The 17688-nt window shown below is 44.9% G+C and overlaps 1 protein-coding gene across 1 annotated transcript in view; it reads right to left on the minus strand.

Annotated features, from left to right (window-relative positions):
- LOC117361242 (ras-like protein family member 11A-like) overlaps positions 1-15883 on the minus strand; it is a 64791-nt gene extending 48908 nt beyond the window's left edge. Inside the window, exons 1-2 of the mRNA XM_033946312.1 lie at positions 15628-15883; positions 5992-6048 (exon numbers count right to left, since the gene is read on the minus strand). Of these exons, the coding sequence (XP_033802203.1) occupies positions 5992-6048; positions 15628-15748 (178 nt within the window). The 5' untranslated portion in view covers positions 15749-15883. The remainder of the gene's footprint in view (positions 1-5991; positions 6049-15627) is intronic.
- Between the last annotated feature and the right edge of the window lie 1805 nt (positions 15884-17688).

Consider the following 17688-nt stretch of genomic DNA (forward strand, 5'->3'; position numbering starts at 1 on the left):
GCTGTTTTGATGATATAGAGGATTTTGATTATTGTGTTATGTTATGTTTCTCTCTTGAAATAAACTTTACCAAAAAAAAAAAAAAATTTCACATCAAAGGTAGGCACCAGAAAGGTCTTAAAAACCCTGTCCTACATTTCTGGCGCCTTCCTTTGCTGGAGGCGCAATTCTCTAAATGGCGCAATCGTGTGGTTGACACACGATTGTGTCCGCCGATCATAACGCCGTTTAGAGAATCTGGGCCCTTCTTTTCAACTGTGCTTATTGACAGGAACATCCTGATGATCCAAGCAATCTGACAGATGCAATTGCCATTCAAAAGACAGGAAAAGGTGTCATGAACCCCCCCCCCCAACTCCTTTCACCCAATATTTTTCTAAATTTGAATATTAAGATACTCTGGTCCATAGGCGTCGGAACAAGGGAGGCCACAGGGTTCATGGCCTCCCCAAAAACTGGTGCCCGCCCACCCGCCTCCCAGGGTTTAACTTAATATGATCGGGCAGCTGCCGCCACGCAGCTTCAAGGAGCAGGCCTGCCCCCGGAACTAGAATGAAGACTTCTGGGGGCTGCCCTTCTTCTTGATACTGCGCGGCCACTGCCCGATCTTTTAAAATTGAAGCTACCGCACGATTTTGCCGGGGCTAAAGCGGAGCGCCTTGGCCCCCCCCCAAACAAAACAGCATTCCGCTACCCCTGCTCTGGTCAATATTTAGCCTGCAGGAACATAAGAATAGCCTTACTGCAGTGTATCGCAAACTGTGTGCTGCCCGAGATTCCAGGTGTGCATACAGAACGTGCCTCTCGCAGTGAGTGGCAGTCAGCTGGCGCCAGGACCTCTCCTTCTCTCCGTGCATTTTCCCTTCCAGCAGCCCCCACTGAAGGCTCAGGGCCCTGTCTGGAAGGCCTTCGTGCATTTAACATGGAATAGACGGTTCCTGCTCAGAAGAGTTTCAAGTCTATTGTCTATTTGATATACTGCCTGTCATTATGTCGAGGCAGTTTACAATAAATTTAATAAAAACATATCTGATAAAACAGGGGATTAAAAGATAACATGATTACTGGGACACATAGACAATTTTCCAACTCTCGCTCTCATTCTGATAAATTCCACCCAACACCACCTACATTGGAGGATGGGGCTTTCCCCTTCGTCGCATGACCTATGAGGTGATCGATTCAGGATCAACCACAGATTCTTCCAGGGGCTGATCAATGGCATATTCGCCCTGATGCTGCAGACGTGGCCAGCTTTTCCTCCCACTGTGCTGGGGGATGGGGAGCTCCGAGTGATGGGCAGGCAATGGGTTCTGTGAAGAAGTGTGGGTGCAACAAGGCCTCTGTGGCCCAGATCCTCTGCTTGGATGGGTACACTAGGAAGCGCTTGAGCAGGCCCAGGGCTGAAGGAGATGCATCTGCTACAACATGCTCCAGTGGTATGGGTGGGTTCTCCTTGAAGGAGATCTTGCTGTAATCGGGGAGTTCGGTGATTTCCGGCCAGATCTTCTCATTGGGGGTGCCCAGGATCCGCAGCACATGGCACAGTTGTCCAATATCATTCTCTCCAGGGAGACGTTTAAAAGGTGCAGGTAAAGAGAAGGGGGCGCCACCGCTCCAGGCGCTGCTCACCCTTGCTAGGCCACTCTCTAGACTCCGCTACTGTTTCTGCTTTGGGTAATCAGGCACAGGGACTTTGTTTTCCAAATGTAAGTGGTCATTTACTAATGGTGTCAAGTGTATGCTAACCAAAAGCAAATATCCCCTTAGGGGCTGATTCTGTACACGGTGCCTACATCGGCTGGTGCCAATCATGCGTAGGCGGCATTTATAGAATTGCACCTAATGGCACCTTTGTAAAAACATAGGCACCATAAAAATAGGCCAGGGTTCTAAAGGCACCTACGTTTTTGGAGATTTACATTTGGCGGTGCCCAAGTCACGCTCTGCCCATAAAATGGCCCACATTGGCATCGCTAAGCACCGTGGGATAGGTGCCTACCTTTTATAGAATCGGGCAGGTGCCTATCGGCCAATTATTATTATTTTTTTTTTCACTTATTGACGCTGTTAAGGGGATTTTGCCAATTAAGTTAGGCGCCCTTTAGTGAATCTGGGCCTTATTGTCATAATTATCATCCTCTATAATCCGATCTAGCCCCTTGATGTCATACATCCTGAAATCCGGACTGTTGGTAGCAATTCTGATTAGCCCTCTCTTCTTAAAAATGACCCTTGTGTCTCTTTTACTATGTTTAGGAGCATAGAAAAATAGAAAAAAGCGGCAGAAAAGGGCTATAGCCCACCCAAGTCTGCCCATTCCACGTATCCCCTCCCCTGAATTTACTCCCTTAAAGATCCCACGTGAGTATCCCATTTTCTCTTAAAATCCATTACGCTGCTGGCCTCTATCACCTGGAGTGGGAGTCTGTTCCAATGATCCACCACTCTTTCGGTGAAGAAGTACTTCCTGGAGTCGCCATGAAACTTCCCTCCCCTGATTTTCAGCGGATGCCCTCTGGTGGTCGAGGGTCCCATGAGCCAGAAGATATCATCTTCTGACTCGATGCGTCCCGTGATGTACTTATATGTTTCAATCATATCGCCCGGTTCTCTTCTTTCCTCAAGTGAGTACAGCTGCAATTTTTTTTAATCTTTCTTCATACGTGAGATCCTTGAGACCCAAGACCATCCTGGTGGCCGTTCGCTGAACCGACTCGATCCTCAGCACATCCTTTCGGTAGTGTGGTCTCCAAAACATAGTTGTCAATGTGGGCTACCTTGAAGATGGGTTATTTTACCACCAAATTGTGCTCTTGTAGCACAGGTCCCATTTTATACAAGGAGACCTAGTTAATAATAACGAGCTAACATTAAAATAACCTCTCTTAACTGCAGCCCACACTGATAACTTCTCCCCTATATTAAAGGATAAAGGAGGGTCTTTAAAAATCAGAATCACTGCTATATGTAATAAGAGTGAGCCAAGTATTGGACAATCAAGCCATTGTGACATCACTGATGAGGTTGGCTCTTATTGGCATTATGACATCACAGTATCAACTTTGGTTACCAGAGACTGAAAGTCTTCACAGTAAGGGGGAAAGTTATCAGCACTGGCTAGTGGCTACCATTAAGATATGAACAGAACTAATGAATCATGGGATCCACATGAGGCGACTGCACTAGTTAAAGAAAATCACAATGCTTAGGAACATGAAAAAAAAAAAGAAGAGCCAAAGCAAAAAGGTAAATATCTGAATAAAGTCAGTTAAGGAAATGTAATTCTTTAGAGTAGACCACTTTAGGGACAAGTTACTTAAAACTTTAGCTAAATACATCTCAAATCTATAAGTAAGACACACCAAATTCCACCATTTAGAATAGGCTACCTGATTTAAATTTTTCCAGGAGGCTAATTTTTTTTGAGAGAGAGAGAGACAGTAATCATTCTCCTTAAGTGAAGATTGAAAATAAAGTGATTTCAAAAAAAGGTACCTAACATAGTAACATAGTAGATGACGGCAGATAAAGACCCGAATGGTCCATCCAGTCTGCCCAATCTGATTCAATTTAAATTATTTTTTTTTTTTCTTCTTAGCTATAGCATATGGGGCTTTGAATGTTAAAAAAATAGTACAAATGGTAGTCCAAGCTGAGACTCAATATTTAGATGCATAAATATACCAGTCTGGGCCTTCCAAGACCAACGTTTTTTGGGACTAGAATAGTCAACATAAGAATTGCTGCTGCTGGGTCAGACCATCGTGCCTAGCAATCTGCTCCCGCGGCGGCCCTTAGGTCAAAGACCAGTGCCCTAACTGAGGCTAGCCTTACCTGCGTATGTTCTGGTTCAGCAGGAACTTGTCTAACTTTGTCTTGAATCCCTGGAGGTCTAGAAGGGTCTCTGCTAAGTGGGGTTTTAATGTGACTTTAAAGGAGTCCATAAAGATCTATGTGTCAGGAAATATATCAGCTGAACTACAGAAGATGATCTAGCAAGCTGAATGAAAGCTGAATGAAAGTTTCTCTTCTCAGTTTTTTTGCAGCCCAGTACATCTGGAATGATTCAAGCTTTTGATGAATTTATACACTGGAATGCAATACGAGGGCCCGCTGAAAAGTTCTCAGCCCAACCAAGAAGAGAATGATGTGGAGCCATGAAACTTACAAGTTATTCCACATTTTTCTTTACACTTTTCGTTTCATTTCATATCACTGAAATGAAAAGTGTCAAGAAAAGTATGGAATAACTTGTAAGTTTCCTGGCTCCACATCATTCTCTTCTTGGTTGGGCTGAGAATTTTTCAGCGGCTCCTCATATTGTGATGTCATAATGCCTCATTCCACTATATAATGCTTAAGAGTCAACCTCATTAGTGATGTTACAATGGCTTGGTTTCCCTATACTCGGGCCCATTTGCTAGATGCATTTGCCTCATTAAAAGGGGGCATCTGTGCTAATTGACTTGCTGTTCAATTCAATTGCGTGCAGAAATTGGGCACGCACCCAAGTATCTGCATGCAATTTTTAGCACCATATATAGAATTGGGCTGATTCTGTCTAAAAAATATAATCCAAATAGCATTAAAGTACGGTTTGTTTCACTGATCGAAACAACCTACTCTACACTTCCAACATGAAAGAACAATTATGGAAATATTTAAAAAATTAATTCAGAATAAGAAACCAAGGGTCGTCCAGTCCAGCAAAAAGATCCTTCTTTACCAGACCCATTTCCCTGCTTTGTTTTGAATTCAAATTGTTTGCACACATTTTTAGGCCCCCAGAATCCACGTGTGCGTGGATCTGAAAAGGGGGCATGGCCATGGGATTTACAGACGTTTTTATAGCATAAGGAAGATTCACTCATAATTTAGGCACAAGAATGTGTACCAGGTTTTACTTGGTGTAAGTCCTCATGCCCTTAACTGGGCACAAATCCTGGCGCTAAATGATATGGCATAAATGGTGCCCAGCTTTTAAGTGCCATTTCTAGAAGATTATTATCAGTGACAGCTTTACGGCACCATTTACAGAATCAAGCTAGTGGCGCCCGGGACGGCGGCATCCCTCCCCCACCCTGGTCTCTGCCCCCCCCCCCCCGCTCCTTCCCCGATCCCGCCTGTCGCACGCGCTCCCCCCTTCCCCTGTACCTCTAGTTGAAGTTGTTGTTCACGGCGGTCAACAGCGTGCTCCTCCATCTGACGTCGCTGCCTATGCGTGGCACTCAGAGGTGACGTCAGCGGGAGAGCTGCCGGGGTCGCGAAGAGCATGTCGTTGGCCGCCGAACAGCAACTTCAGCTACAGGTATGGGGGAAGGGAAGGGGGGCCCCCCCTCTTATCTGTACTCTTCTCTTCCACTGCCAACTCCAGACTCCATCCCTTCTTTCTTGCGGCGCCGTATGCCTGGAACAGGCTGCCTGAATCGGTACGTCGCCCTCCATCCCTGGCGGCGTTCAAATCCAAGCTAATGGCTCACTTTTTTTAAACTGCTTTCAACTCTTCAACTCCCCCTCACTGCTGTCAGATACCTAGACCCGTTATAACCTCCCCAACTCTGAAATGTCCTATTTAAATTAGATTGTAAGCTCTTCTGAGCAGGGACTGTCTGTTGTGTGGACCATCTACTATTGCGCCTATTCAAAGTCAGACTAAGAGCCCACCTCTGCAGCGTCCTCAACACTGGCTGGCCTGGAAAATGGAAGCCCAGATCCAGGAATCAAAATAGCTTAATCACTGTATGAAGAAATTAAACTATGTAGGCTCTTGTTTCGGAGATTCAATCTTAGTAGTTAATGACTGGGAGAATATCATGTTCTATATGTACATCCTAGTTAATTAATCCTGTTCTTTGTATGTAATGTTGGCAATAGCGGAATATAAATGATTTAACTATAACTGACTGGAGCACTTAGCAAACTGCAGCAGGAGACACGAAGTGGCAGGCTGTGGAAGGCTTCATGTAGCAGTTAGGAGGAAGGACTTACCTGTGTTTGCTTCGTAATCTCCAATAAATCTTTTTGTGAGGAATCGTACAATCAGCGCTGAAAAACAATGGAAAACATTACTTTCCGGAGAACTATGTCTGGAGAAACTTTTCTTAAAACACATCACAGAAACCATACCCTTTCCTTATATTCAACGTAAAAGTTTAAATTCGCCCCCCATGAAGAATTCAGTATTGGAACCACTGTCAAAATTCTTGGATGTCCATTTATCCCCAGGCAGCTGCAGTGCAACCTCACCCCTCCCCCATCAGAAAACTGACCCCCCCGTATAAAATAGACAATAGTAGTCAACAGCAGTGTAAGCTTCTACCTATCCACAGCTCTCTTCCATTTTCCCCATAGGCAGCAGAGTTGGGTAGGCCAGAGCCCTATCAACCTTTTGCCCACAAAGGAGATGTCAACTGGATTACTGCAATGCAATGTCTACTGGATTGCTCCTGCCCTAGAAGCGAGAGGAAGCCGAAAATGAGTGCTCCCTGCTGGAACCCTTGAGAAAGCCTGTTTTAGCGGAAACGGGTCCCGTCGGGCACATAAGCATTAGGGCAAGCATACTACAATATAATAAAGGATAAGTAAAGAATGACTAAATTTGGTCCGTCATCGATTTTTCATTAATATTTGTCAAGATATTTATTGACTGCTATTTATGCTGATTTTCAATCCTGATAAGTGAGGATCCTGTACTGTGTGGAGTTTTCCTGTATACCTCACTTCCTATCTTCTATATTTTTTGTCTTAATACCTGACAGAAATCCCAGCGCAGGATTCAAAACTCAGGTCATACACCATGATGCCTTAAGAACATAAGAATTGCCGCTGCCGGGTCAGACCAGTGGTCCATCGTGCCCAGCAGCCCGCTCACGCGGCGGTCCCCCAGGTCAAAGACCAGTGCTCTAAATGAGTCCAGCCTCACCTGCGTATGTTCCAGTTTAGCAGGAACTTGTCCAACTTTGTCTTGAATCCCTGGAGGATGTTTCCCCTATAAAAGACTCCGGAAGAGCGTTCCAGTTTTCTACCACTCTCTGGTAGTAGAGTTAAATCAGTGGTTCCCAAACCTGTCCTGGCGGACCCCCAGGCCAATCGGGTTTTCAAGATAGCCCTAATGAATATGCCTGGAGCAGATCTGCATTCCTGGCATCTCCATTATATGCAAATCTCTGTCATGCATATTCATTAGGGCTATCTTGAAAACCCGACTGGCCTGGGGGTCCTCCAGGACAGGTTTGGGAACCACTGAGTTAAATAGTCAATATTCTCAAAAGAGAAGGGTAAATAGTGGGGTTCTCCGCTGGTACCGCTGCTTTTTAACATATTTATAGGACCAGGGCAGGATTATTTATTTATTCAATTTTCTATACCAGGGGTAGGGAACTCCGGTCCTCGAGAGCCGTATTACAGTCGGGTTTTCAGGATTTCCCCAATGAATATGCATTGAAAGCAGTGCATGCAAACAGATCTCATGCATATTCATTGGGGAAATCCTGAAAACCCAACTGGAATACGGCTCTCGAGGACCAGAGTTCCCTACCCCATACTGTTCTCCCCAGGGAGCTCAGAATGGTTCACATGAATTTATTCGGATGCTCAAACATTTTTCCCTGTCTGTCCCGGTGGGCTCACAATCTATGTAATGAACCTGGGGCAATGGGGGGATTAAGTGACTTGCCCAGGGTCACAAGGAGCACCGTGGTTTTGAACCCACAACCTCAGGGTGCTGAGGCTGTAGCTTTAACCACTGCACCACACACTCCCCTTCAATTAATCCTTCAATGGGCCCTAAGCAGATAAGTACATTGGCCCCACCTACTCCCAGCTCTACCCCCCAGTCCCGTCCATGAACCCGCCTGGACAATATGGAGCTACTATATTTCAGTCTTGTTTCATTCCCTTACTCCTCCGTTCTCTGAAATACTGATTGCTCTCTTTTAATTTTTTCATCCTTTTCTATCCCTTTCCACTCAAGTTTCATCCTCTTTCTCACCTTTTTATTTTAAACTTTCATCTTCTCTCCCGCTCTAGCTGAACTCAGACTTAGCATTATAGCAATACTAGAGAAATAGAAACTGAAATATAAGATATCAGAAATGGTCATTTCCAAAGACTGATGTAGAGGCTATGTGGTCAACCCTGAAATCTACCCTACACGAAGCTACAAACTGCTATATAAAAACAGTAAGCAAACAACGGAGAAACAATAAATCCCAGTGGTTCACTGCGGAGATCTCGGACCTCTTTAAAGAAAAGAAAAAAGCATTTATTTCCTGCAAACGATCAGGAAAAAGGGAGGCAAAAGAATACTATCTGGCCAGGTCTAAAGCTGTCAAAACAGCAGTCAGAGAGGCCAAACTTTGAATAGAAGAGAATCTAGAAAAGAACATTAAGAAAGGGGATAAATCCTTCTTCAGGTACATTAGTGACAGAAAAAGAAACACAGATGGGAAAGTACGCCTTAGGAAACCAGACGGGAATTATGTAGAATCGGATTCTGATAAAGCCGAACTACTAAATAAATACTTCTGCTCAGTCTTTACCTGCAAGGCGCTAGGGTCCAGTCCACAGTTGCAGTCAAGGCAAAGCTCGGAAGACCCATTTTGGAATTTCGAGTTTACACCCAGCAGCGTCTACTGTGAGTTATCAAAACTCAAAATGAACAAAGCCAAGGGACCGAACAATCTACACCCCAGGGTGCTTAGAGAGTTGTGTGATGTCCTAGCGGAACCGTTATTAGTGCTCTTCAATCTTTCCCTGAGTACAGGAAGAGTCCCGCTGGATTGGAAGACAGCTAACGTCATTCCACTCCACAAAAAGGGTTGCAGGACAGAGGCTGCAAATTACAGACCGGTGAATCTCACATCAATAGTGAGTAAACTCATGGAAACACTAATTAAGAAAAAATTGGGTACGATCCTGAACGAGGAGAATTTATGGGATCCCCATCAACATGGATTCACAAAGGGAAGGTCCTGTCAATCCAATCTAATCAGCTTCTTTGACTGGGTAACAAGAAAGCTGGATATGGGGGAGTCCGTGGACGTCATGTACTTGGACTTCAGTAAAGCTTTTGATAGCGTCCCACACCGCAGGTTGTTGAGCAAGATGAATTCGATGGGATTAGGAGAAACATTAACTGCATGGGTCAATGACTGGCTAAGCGGTAGACTTCAGAGGGTGGTGGTTAATGGTACCCTCTCCGAAACATCGAGGGTGACCAGTGGAGTGCTGCAGGGCTCGGACTTGGGCCCAATCCTCTTTAACATATTCATAGGCGACCTGACTCAGGGGCTTCAAGGTAAAATAACATTATTCGCCGATGATGCCAAACTATGCAACATAGTAGGTAAAAGCACTTTGCCCGACAGTATGACGCAGGATTTACTCTTACTGGAACATTGGTCCTCGATTTGGCAGCTAAGCTTCAATGCTAAAAAATGTAAGGTCATGCACCTTGGCAGTAGAAATCCGTGCAGAACTTACACCCTAAATGGTGAGACCTTAGCTAGGACTACAGTGGAATGAGATTTAGGAGTAATCATTAGTGAAGATATGAAAACTGCCAATCAAGTGGAGAAGGCTTCTTCCAAGGCTAGACAAATGATGGGTTGTATCCGCAGAAGTTTTGTCAGCTGGAAGCCCAAAGTGATAATGCCATTGTACAGATCCATGGTGAGACCTCGTCTGGAATATTGTGTACAATTCTGGAGGCCACATTACCAAAAAGATGTGCTGAGAGTTGAGTCGGTTCAACGAATGGCCACCAGGATGGTCTCGGGACTCAAGGATCTCCCATATGAGGAAAGGCTGAGTAAATTGCAGCTATACTCCCTCGAGGAACGTAGAGAGAGAGGAGACATGATTGAGACGTTTAAATATATCACGGGCCGTATCATGGTGGAATATGATATCTTCTTTCTTAAAGGTCCCACGGACACAAGAGGGCATCCGCTGAAAATCAGGGGCGGGAAATTTCATGGTGACATCAGGAAGTATTTCTTCACCGAAAGGGTGGTTGATCATTGGAATGAACTTCCACTGCAGGTGATCGAGGCCAGCAGCGTACCAGATTTTAAGAGAAGATGGGATAGGCATGTGGGATCTCTTGGGGGGGGGGGGGGGTGAAGTTGAGGGGTGGGTCATTAGAGTGGGCAGACTTGATGGGCCGAGGCCCTTTTCTGCCGTCATTTTCTATGTTCCTATGTTTAATTCCAATTAATACATTCAGAATAAATCCTTTTTTTCTACCTTTTTTGTTTGAGCATTTTATTTTTTATTCCAGTGTCTGTCTCTCTTCACCATTTTTCTGGAGGTTTTCCTGTCCATTTGACATTACTTCTTTCTCCAAGTCCACCTTCCATCTTTCTTCGGTGTCCCTATTTATCCTGTCCAGCATCTCTTCTCTGTGTCCTTGTTCCTTTTCTCTCCTTTATTCAGCATCTGCCCTCTAAGTCTCTCTCTTTTCCCCATGATCAGAATTGTCCCTATGCTCCCTCCATGCCCAGCATCTTCTCTGTGTCTCTTCCTCTCCTCTTTCTTCCCTTCTATCCCCACCCTCCACCTTGGGGTAATATATCTCCCTTTCTATTCCTTGCTCTCCCTTACAATCTAGTGTCTCTCCCCCCTGTCTTCTCCTGACCCAGTCTCTCTCTCTCTCCTCCCCTGTTCAGTTTCAGCAGCACCTTTCCCTTTCCATTCTCCCCCTTCCTAGAGCTAGCAGCCCCTCTCCCTCCCTCAGCCCAGCAGCACCGCTCCTCTCAGCTCCCCCACCTAGGTCCAACAACCCCTCTCCCTCTCAAGTAGCCTCTCCCTCTCATTCTCAGGTCCAACAACACTCTCCCTTTCACCCCTCCCAGATACAGAAGCACCCCTCCCTCTCTACCTCCAGCAGCACCTCTCACTCTCCTCTCCAGTTCTAGCAGCACCCCCCTCCCTCTAACCTCCCCCCAGACAACCAGCATCTTTCCCTCTCATCCCTTATGATGTCATTGGAAAAGCGCAACTGGCCTCCTTGGGTCCGAGGCAGATGCCTACTGGGCCTACCCTTTAATCTGGCACCAGATTGGACTAACTAATGAGATAATTCGATTTGTTGATGACACAAAGTTGTGAAATTGCTAGAAGACTGTGAAAAATAGCAAAAGAACCTTGCAAGACTGGGAGACTGAGCAACAAAATGACAGATGAAATTTAATGTGAGTACAAAATGATGCATATGGGAAAGAGAAACCCAAACTATAGCTGCATAATGCAGGGTTCCACATTAGGAGTTGCCACCCAGGAAAAGGATCTAGGTGTCATCATTGAATATACATTAAAACCCTCAGCTCAGTGTGCGGCAGCAGCTAAGAAAGCAAACAGAATATTAGGAATTATCAAGAAAGGAATTGAAAACAAAGATGAGAATGTTATAATGCCCTTATATTGCTCAATGGTGTAGCCACATCTCAAATACTGTGTGCAATTCTAGCTGCCAAATCTCAAATAAAGATACAGATGAATTAGAAAAGGTACAGAAAAGGATGGCACAAATTATAAAAAGGATGTTACGACTTCCCTATAAGGAAAGGCTAAAGCGGCTAGGGCTCTTTAGCCTGGAGAAGAGATGGCTCAGGGGAGATATGATAGAGATCTATTAAATACTGAGTGGAGTGGAAAGGGTAGATCTGAATCACTTGTTTACTCTTTCCAAAAATACTAGGATTAGGGGGCAAGCAATGAAGCTACTATATAGTAGATTTAAAGCAAACCAGAAAAATATTTCTTCACTCATTGCCAGAAAATGTATTGAAAGCAGTTAGCTTAGCAGGGTTTAAAAAAAAAAGTTTGAATAATTTCTTAAAACAAACAGTCATTATTGGGAGATGGCTTGGGGAAATCCACTGCTTATTCCTAGGATAAAATCTGTTTTACTCCTTGGGATCTTGCCAAGTACTTGCGATCTGGATTGGCCAATGCTGGAAACAGGGCTTGATGGACCTTTGGTCTGTCCCAGTATGGCAACTCTTATGTTCTTATGTACAGTGCCAATTATGGTGGCTGTTTTACTTCTGTGGACACCAGCTCATGCTGGAGAGAGGACGTAGAAGAGCATTTGCTTTTTTCACATCAGCCAGCGATTGGCCTTTCAGACGATAATGATTTTTCAGTCACTGTTGACCAATATTATGTGAGCTGATGATCTAGGAGGTTATGCATTTGTAACCCTCTCGCTGTCTTGCAGCTATTGTTTGTGTTTGTTGATTATCTGGAAGGGATTGGTATTTATTTATATACCGCCTATTAATTGTCTAAGCAGTTTACATTCAGGTAGTCATTTGTCCCTATCTGTCCCAGTGGGCTCACAATCAATTTAAACTAAACCTTAATTTTATAGACCGGGTCTTCAACCATTAGGTGCGCAACTCGGATGGCAATAATGTAAGTATAGTATATAAATATAGAAGAAGAATGTAATCTAGAATGGCTTCGTTTCCAAAGTGGGGCAATGGAGGATTGAGTGACTTGCCCAAGGTCACAACAAATGAGCACTGCAGGGCTTGAACTTTTCTGGCTGTGTTTGTTGCTTTTTATGGAATTTTAAGATTGTTTTTGACACTGGAAACCGCCTAGATTTCAGGCGGTGTAGAAATGTGTTAAATAAACAAAAAAATTAAAAGCAGTCAGCATTCAGCCAGGGGATGGACTTTCTCCAAGGTCATGTGCAAAGAGAGCACACGTTTTCTATCATTATCCTGAGTTTGGAAAGCTAGAGGAACTCTGCTGAACTGGGACTCAAACTCCCTTCACACACACACATGAGGGGGTGCTTGAACGTTCTCAGCCCAACCAACCAACTTCCTAAATTCTAAGCGTTCTTTTGCCACTGTAGCTGAAAAGAGTGTGACCTTGTTTTGTTAAGTGCCACTTTGCAGAAACAAAATTCAATGTTTTGACATTGTTTCAGATCATTGATTCAACCATATCCACGTCATTCTCTTCTTGGCTGGGCTGAGAACTTTTCAGCACCCCCTGGAAGTGTGAGGTAGTGATGTCATAATGCCTCATTCCACCAATAAGAGCCCTCCTCATCAGTGATGTCACCATGGCTTGATTGTCCTAGACTTGGCTCACTGTTATTACATACAAAGGGGGGTTGAAAAGTTCTCAGCCCAACCCACCAACTTCCTCAATTACATGCCAATTTGCAGAAACAAAATTCTTTGTTTTGACATTGTACATATCAAGAGGGAGTGAGAAATCATTAAGAACATAAGAAGTTGCCTCCGCTGGGTCAGACACGAGGTCCATCGTGCCCAGCAGTCCGCACCCGCGGCGGCCCATCAGGCCCATGACCTGTAATGTGATCCTTCTCTAATCCCTTTTATCCTTCTATCTATACTCTGTCTAAAACCTATCTTTACCCCTATTTGTATCCTTCGATCCCCCTATCGTTCAGGAATTTATCCAAACCTTCCTTGAACCCCCGTAGTGTACTCTGTCCTATCACTACCTCCGGAAGCGCATTCCAGGTGTCCACCACCCTCTGTGTAAAGAAGAACTTCCTAGCATTGGTTCTAAAATTGTCCCCTTTCAGCTTCTCTGAGTGCCCCCTGGTGCTTGTGGTTCCCAAGAATCTGAAGAATCTGTCCCTTTCCACCCTCTCTATGCCCTTCATGATCTTGAAAGTCTCTATCATGTCTCCTCTGAGTCTCCTCTTTTCAAGGGAGAAGAGCCTCATACAGATGAGAATTTTACTTTCTCAGTATACCAAACAATTCCTTTATTCAAAATTTGTCTTTTTATAGTATTGATTATGGTAATTTTTTTTTTTACAAGAGCTTTTGCACTCATATTAATGCTGTTAGTTCAGTCACAATGAAATGTCACTAAAAGAAACAGACTTTACAAGGCTGTACAGAGTTCAGACAGGCTCCCATCAGCTGTACAAAGGGCTCCTTTTACTAAGGTGCGCTAGCGTTTTTAGCGCACGCAGGAAATTACCGCACGCTACGCTTCTAGAACTAATGCCAGCTCAATGCTCAGTGCGCTATTCCACGTGTTAAAGCCCTAACCCACCTTAGTAAAAGGAGCCCAAAGTGTCCTAGAGCAGGCCAGCTAGAAGGTACCAAGACAGAACAACACCCTCTGGGATGAGTTTTTAACCTGCTTCCGTGTTTTCTGGGCCAACCCTCTGCACTTAGCAAGACACAGGCCACTTCAGTGCACCAGTATCTCCAGTCAAGGTCAGTATCTCCAGCCAAATTTCTGGAAGGACTAGTCCAGGGGTAGGCAACTGCGGTCCTCGAGAGCCAGAGCCAGTTCAGGTTTTCAGGATCTCCACCATGAATATGGATGAGATGGATTTGCATGCACTGCCTCCTTGAGATGCAAATCCATCTCATGCATATTCATTGGGGAAATCCTGAAAACCCGACTGGATTCTGGCCCTCGAGGACCGGAATTGCCCACCTCTTTGTCAGCTAACCCAGGGGTAGGCAATTCCGGTCCTCGAGAGCCGTTGCCAGGTCAGGTTTTCAGGATATCCACCATGAATATGTATGAGATGGATTAGCATGCACTGCCTCCTTGAGATGCAAATCTATCTCATGCATATTCATTGGGGAAATCCTGAAAACCCGACTGGATTCTGGCCCTCGAGGACCGGAATTGCCCACCCCTTTGTCAGCTAACCCAGGGGTAGGCAATTCCGGTCCTCGAGAGCCGTTGCCAGGACAGGTTTTCAGGATATCCACCATGAATATGTATGAGATGAATTTGCATGCACTGCCTCCTTGAGATGCAAATCTTTCTCATGCATATTCATTGGGGAAATCCTGAAAACCCGACTGGATTCTGGCCCTCGAGGTCCGGAATTGCCCACCCCTGGACTAGTAGAACTCAGAAAATGCCTCCGCATAAGTAGGGCATAGAGAAAAAGCCTTGTGAATTTCAGCAGCCTGACAGATCTGTCTTGTCATGAACTGGAAGGGTATGAATAGATTTTCACTGAATTCATTTTCTTTATTTTGATATTTACTCCTTGAATCACAAAAGCACTCACAGTGAGAGAGGCAGAAAGTATGAACCATCACATTTGATGCCAAGTTAGAGGTATTAATTAGTAAATAGAACCGCCATCAAAATAATCAAATGGAAAAAACCAACAAAAATAAAAGATTAGAGCAACGTCTAATCACATAATATCCTACACTGGAAAATCAAAAAGCCAAATAAATCTTCTCGAGCTTGTGAAAGGCACTGACTCATTCTAGAAAGCACAGACCTGCCTGAACTGTTTAAGAAAGGTAATAAACAATGTTTCTATTAATAAAATGCTATACAAAATGAATCCAAGCAGAAGAAAGGACTTAACCCCCATTTGCTACGACCTCCAAAGGCACCCATCAAAAACTTCAAAATAAAACTTAAGAAATAATCCCCCCCCCCAAAAAAAATCTCACTTTTGACTGCAGCAATCGTTAGGCACAGAAATATGGTCCATTATTGACTTCTGAAATTCTCTCTCGTTGCCTATTAGGCGCTCAAAAAACGAGAGGAAAAAAAAAAGAGCCAGAAAACCCAAACCAAAGTGAAGAGAGCAGAAAGGGAGAAGCTGCCCCCATCGCTCCGGCCTGGACTTACCCGTTTTGCCCACACTGTCGCCTCCCAGAACGACCAGCTTGATGGTCTTGTTGGGCGCGCAATCCGAAGGCGGGTACTCCGGGATGGGCACCAGGAGAAAGTTGTTGCAATACTGGGACATAGCGAGGCGCCTTCCATAAGAGAGAATCGATCGCAAAGCTCACGACCGTGCTAGAGCTGAACTCGGGGGGGCCGCTGGACGGGTCCTGCCTTTGCAGAACATTTCGGGGGGGGGGGGGGGTTAAGTAAAGCAAAGCTCCCTTTCGTCTTCCTGCCGATTCAACTTCCTCCGGGCAGAAGGAAAGGTTTTAATTCAGCTTCTGTAAGCTGATTCCTAGAGTCCCAGTCGGCAGCCAATCAGCAGCCAATCGTCCCATTCCAGGAGCCAGGGGGGTGAGTGGTTTGGGGCTCCTCTCCACCTTCTTGCGTGTGTGCTCGGCTGTGGCTTTTTCTTCAGAGGTCCCTGCTAAACTGGAAACGAAATCAGACTGGAACTGAAGCCTTTCTGGTGATCCTTCCACATTTAGAAAGGCTACAGAAATGGATTGAAAACTGGCTGGAGAATAGGAAACAGAGAGTGGGGGGTAAATGGACAATGCTCGGACTGGAAGAGCGTCGCCAGTGGGGTGCCGCAGGGTTCGGTGCTTGCTCTTCAACATCTTTATAAACCAGGGGTCTCAAAGTCCCTCCTTGAGGGCCGCAATCCAGTCGGGTTTTCAGGATTTCCCCAATGAATATGCATGAGATCTATGTGCATGCACTGCTTTCAATGCATATTCATTGGGGAAACCCGACTGGATTGCGACCCTCAAGGAGGGACTTTGAGATCCCTGTATAAACGATCTGGACATACAGGTACGACGAGCGATGTGATTAAATTTGCGGACAATATGAAGTTATTCAGAGTAGTGAAGACGCAGGGGGATTGCGAAGATCTGCAACGCGACATAATCAGGCTCGAGAAATGGGCATCGACAGGGCAGATGCGGTTCAACGGGGATAAGTGTAAAGTGATGCATGTTGGTAACCAAAATCTCATGCACGAATACAGGATGTCCGTGGCGGTACTTCGAGAGACCTCTCAGGAAAGAGACTTGGGAGTTCTGATCGACAAGTCAATAAAGCCATCCATGCATAGTGCTGCAGTGGCGAAAAGGGCAAACAGAATGCTAGGAATGATAAAGAAGGGGATCACGAACAGATCGGAGAAGGTTATCATGTAGCTGTACTGGGCCATGGTACGCTCTCACCTGGAGTACTGCGTCCAGCACTGGTCGCCGTACATGAAGAAGGACCCAGTACTACTTGAAAGGGTCCAGAGAAGAGCGACTAAGATGGTTAAGGGGCTGGAGGAGTTGTACAACGAAAGATTAGAGAAACTGGGCCTCTTCTCCCTTGAAAAGAGGAGATGAGAGGGGACTTGATCGAAACATTCAAGATAATGAAGGGAATAGACTTAGTAGATAAAACAGGTTGTTCACCCTCTCCAAGGTAGAGAGAACGAGAGAGCACTCTCTAAAGTTAAAAGGGGATAGATTCCATACAAACGTAAGGAAGTTCTTCACCCAGAGAGTGGTAGAAAACTGGGACACTCTTCCGCAGGCTGTTATAGGGAAAAACACCCTCCAGGGTAGTGCTGCCCGATTCAGGAAAAAAAAAATTTTGATTCGATTCAGCCTATTGAATTGGCTTTTCGATTTGATTTTCCTGCCCAATTGGGCGTTTTTTTCAAACATCCTGGTGGGTTTATTTTATAGCTTCTTCACCCCCTTTATCTTTTCCTAACCACACTGGCGCTGTGGTGTAAACAAAATAAACAAACAAAAAAGACTTTTCCTCTCTCTGTTAAATCCTAGCTCACGTTTGCGGTCTAACACCATCTCTGGCAGGATACACGTTTCAAATCTGACATATTGTAATCAGAAAATGGAAAATAAAATTAGATTTTCTACCTTTTGTTGTCTGGTCATTATTCAAATCTTGTTGGTACCAGGCTCTGGTTGTCTTCTGATAACTTGCTTGCCAGGGTCTCCTTTTTTCTCCGTGCTAACCATCCATCTA

Source organism: Geotrypetes seraphini, chromosome 5 (genome assembly GCF_902459505.1).
Source record: "Geotrypetes seraphini chromosome 5, aGeoSer1.1, whole genome shotgun sequence".
In the NCBI taxonomy this organism is placed as follows: domain Eukaryota; kingdom Metazoa; phylum Chordata; class Amphibia; order Gymnophiona; family Dermophiidae; genus Geotrypetes; species Geotrypetes seraphini.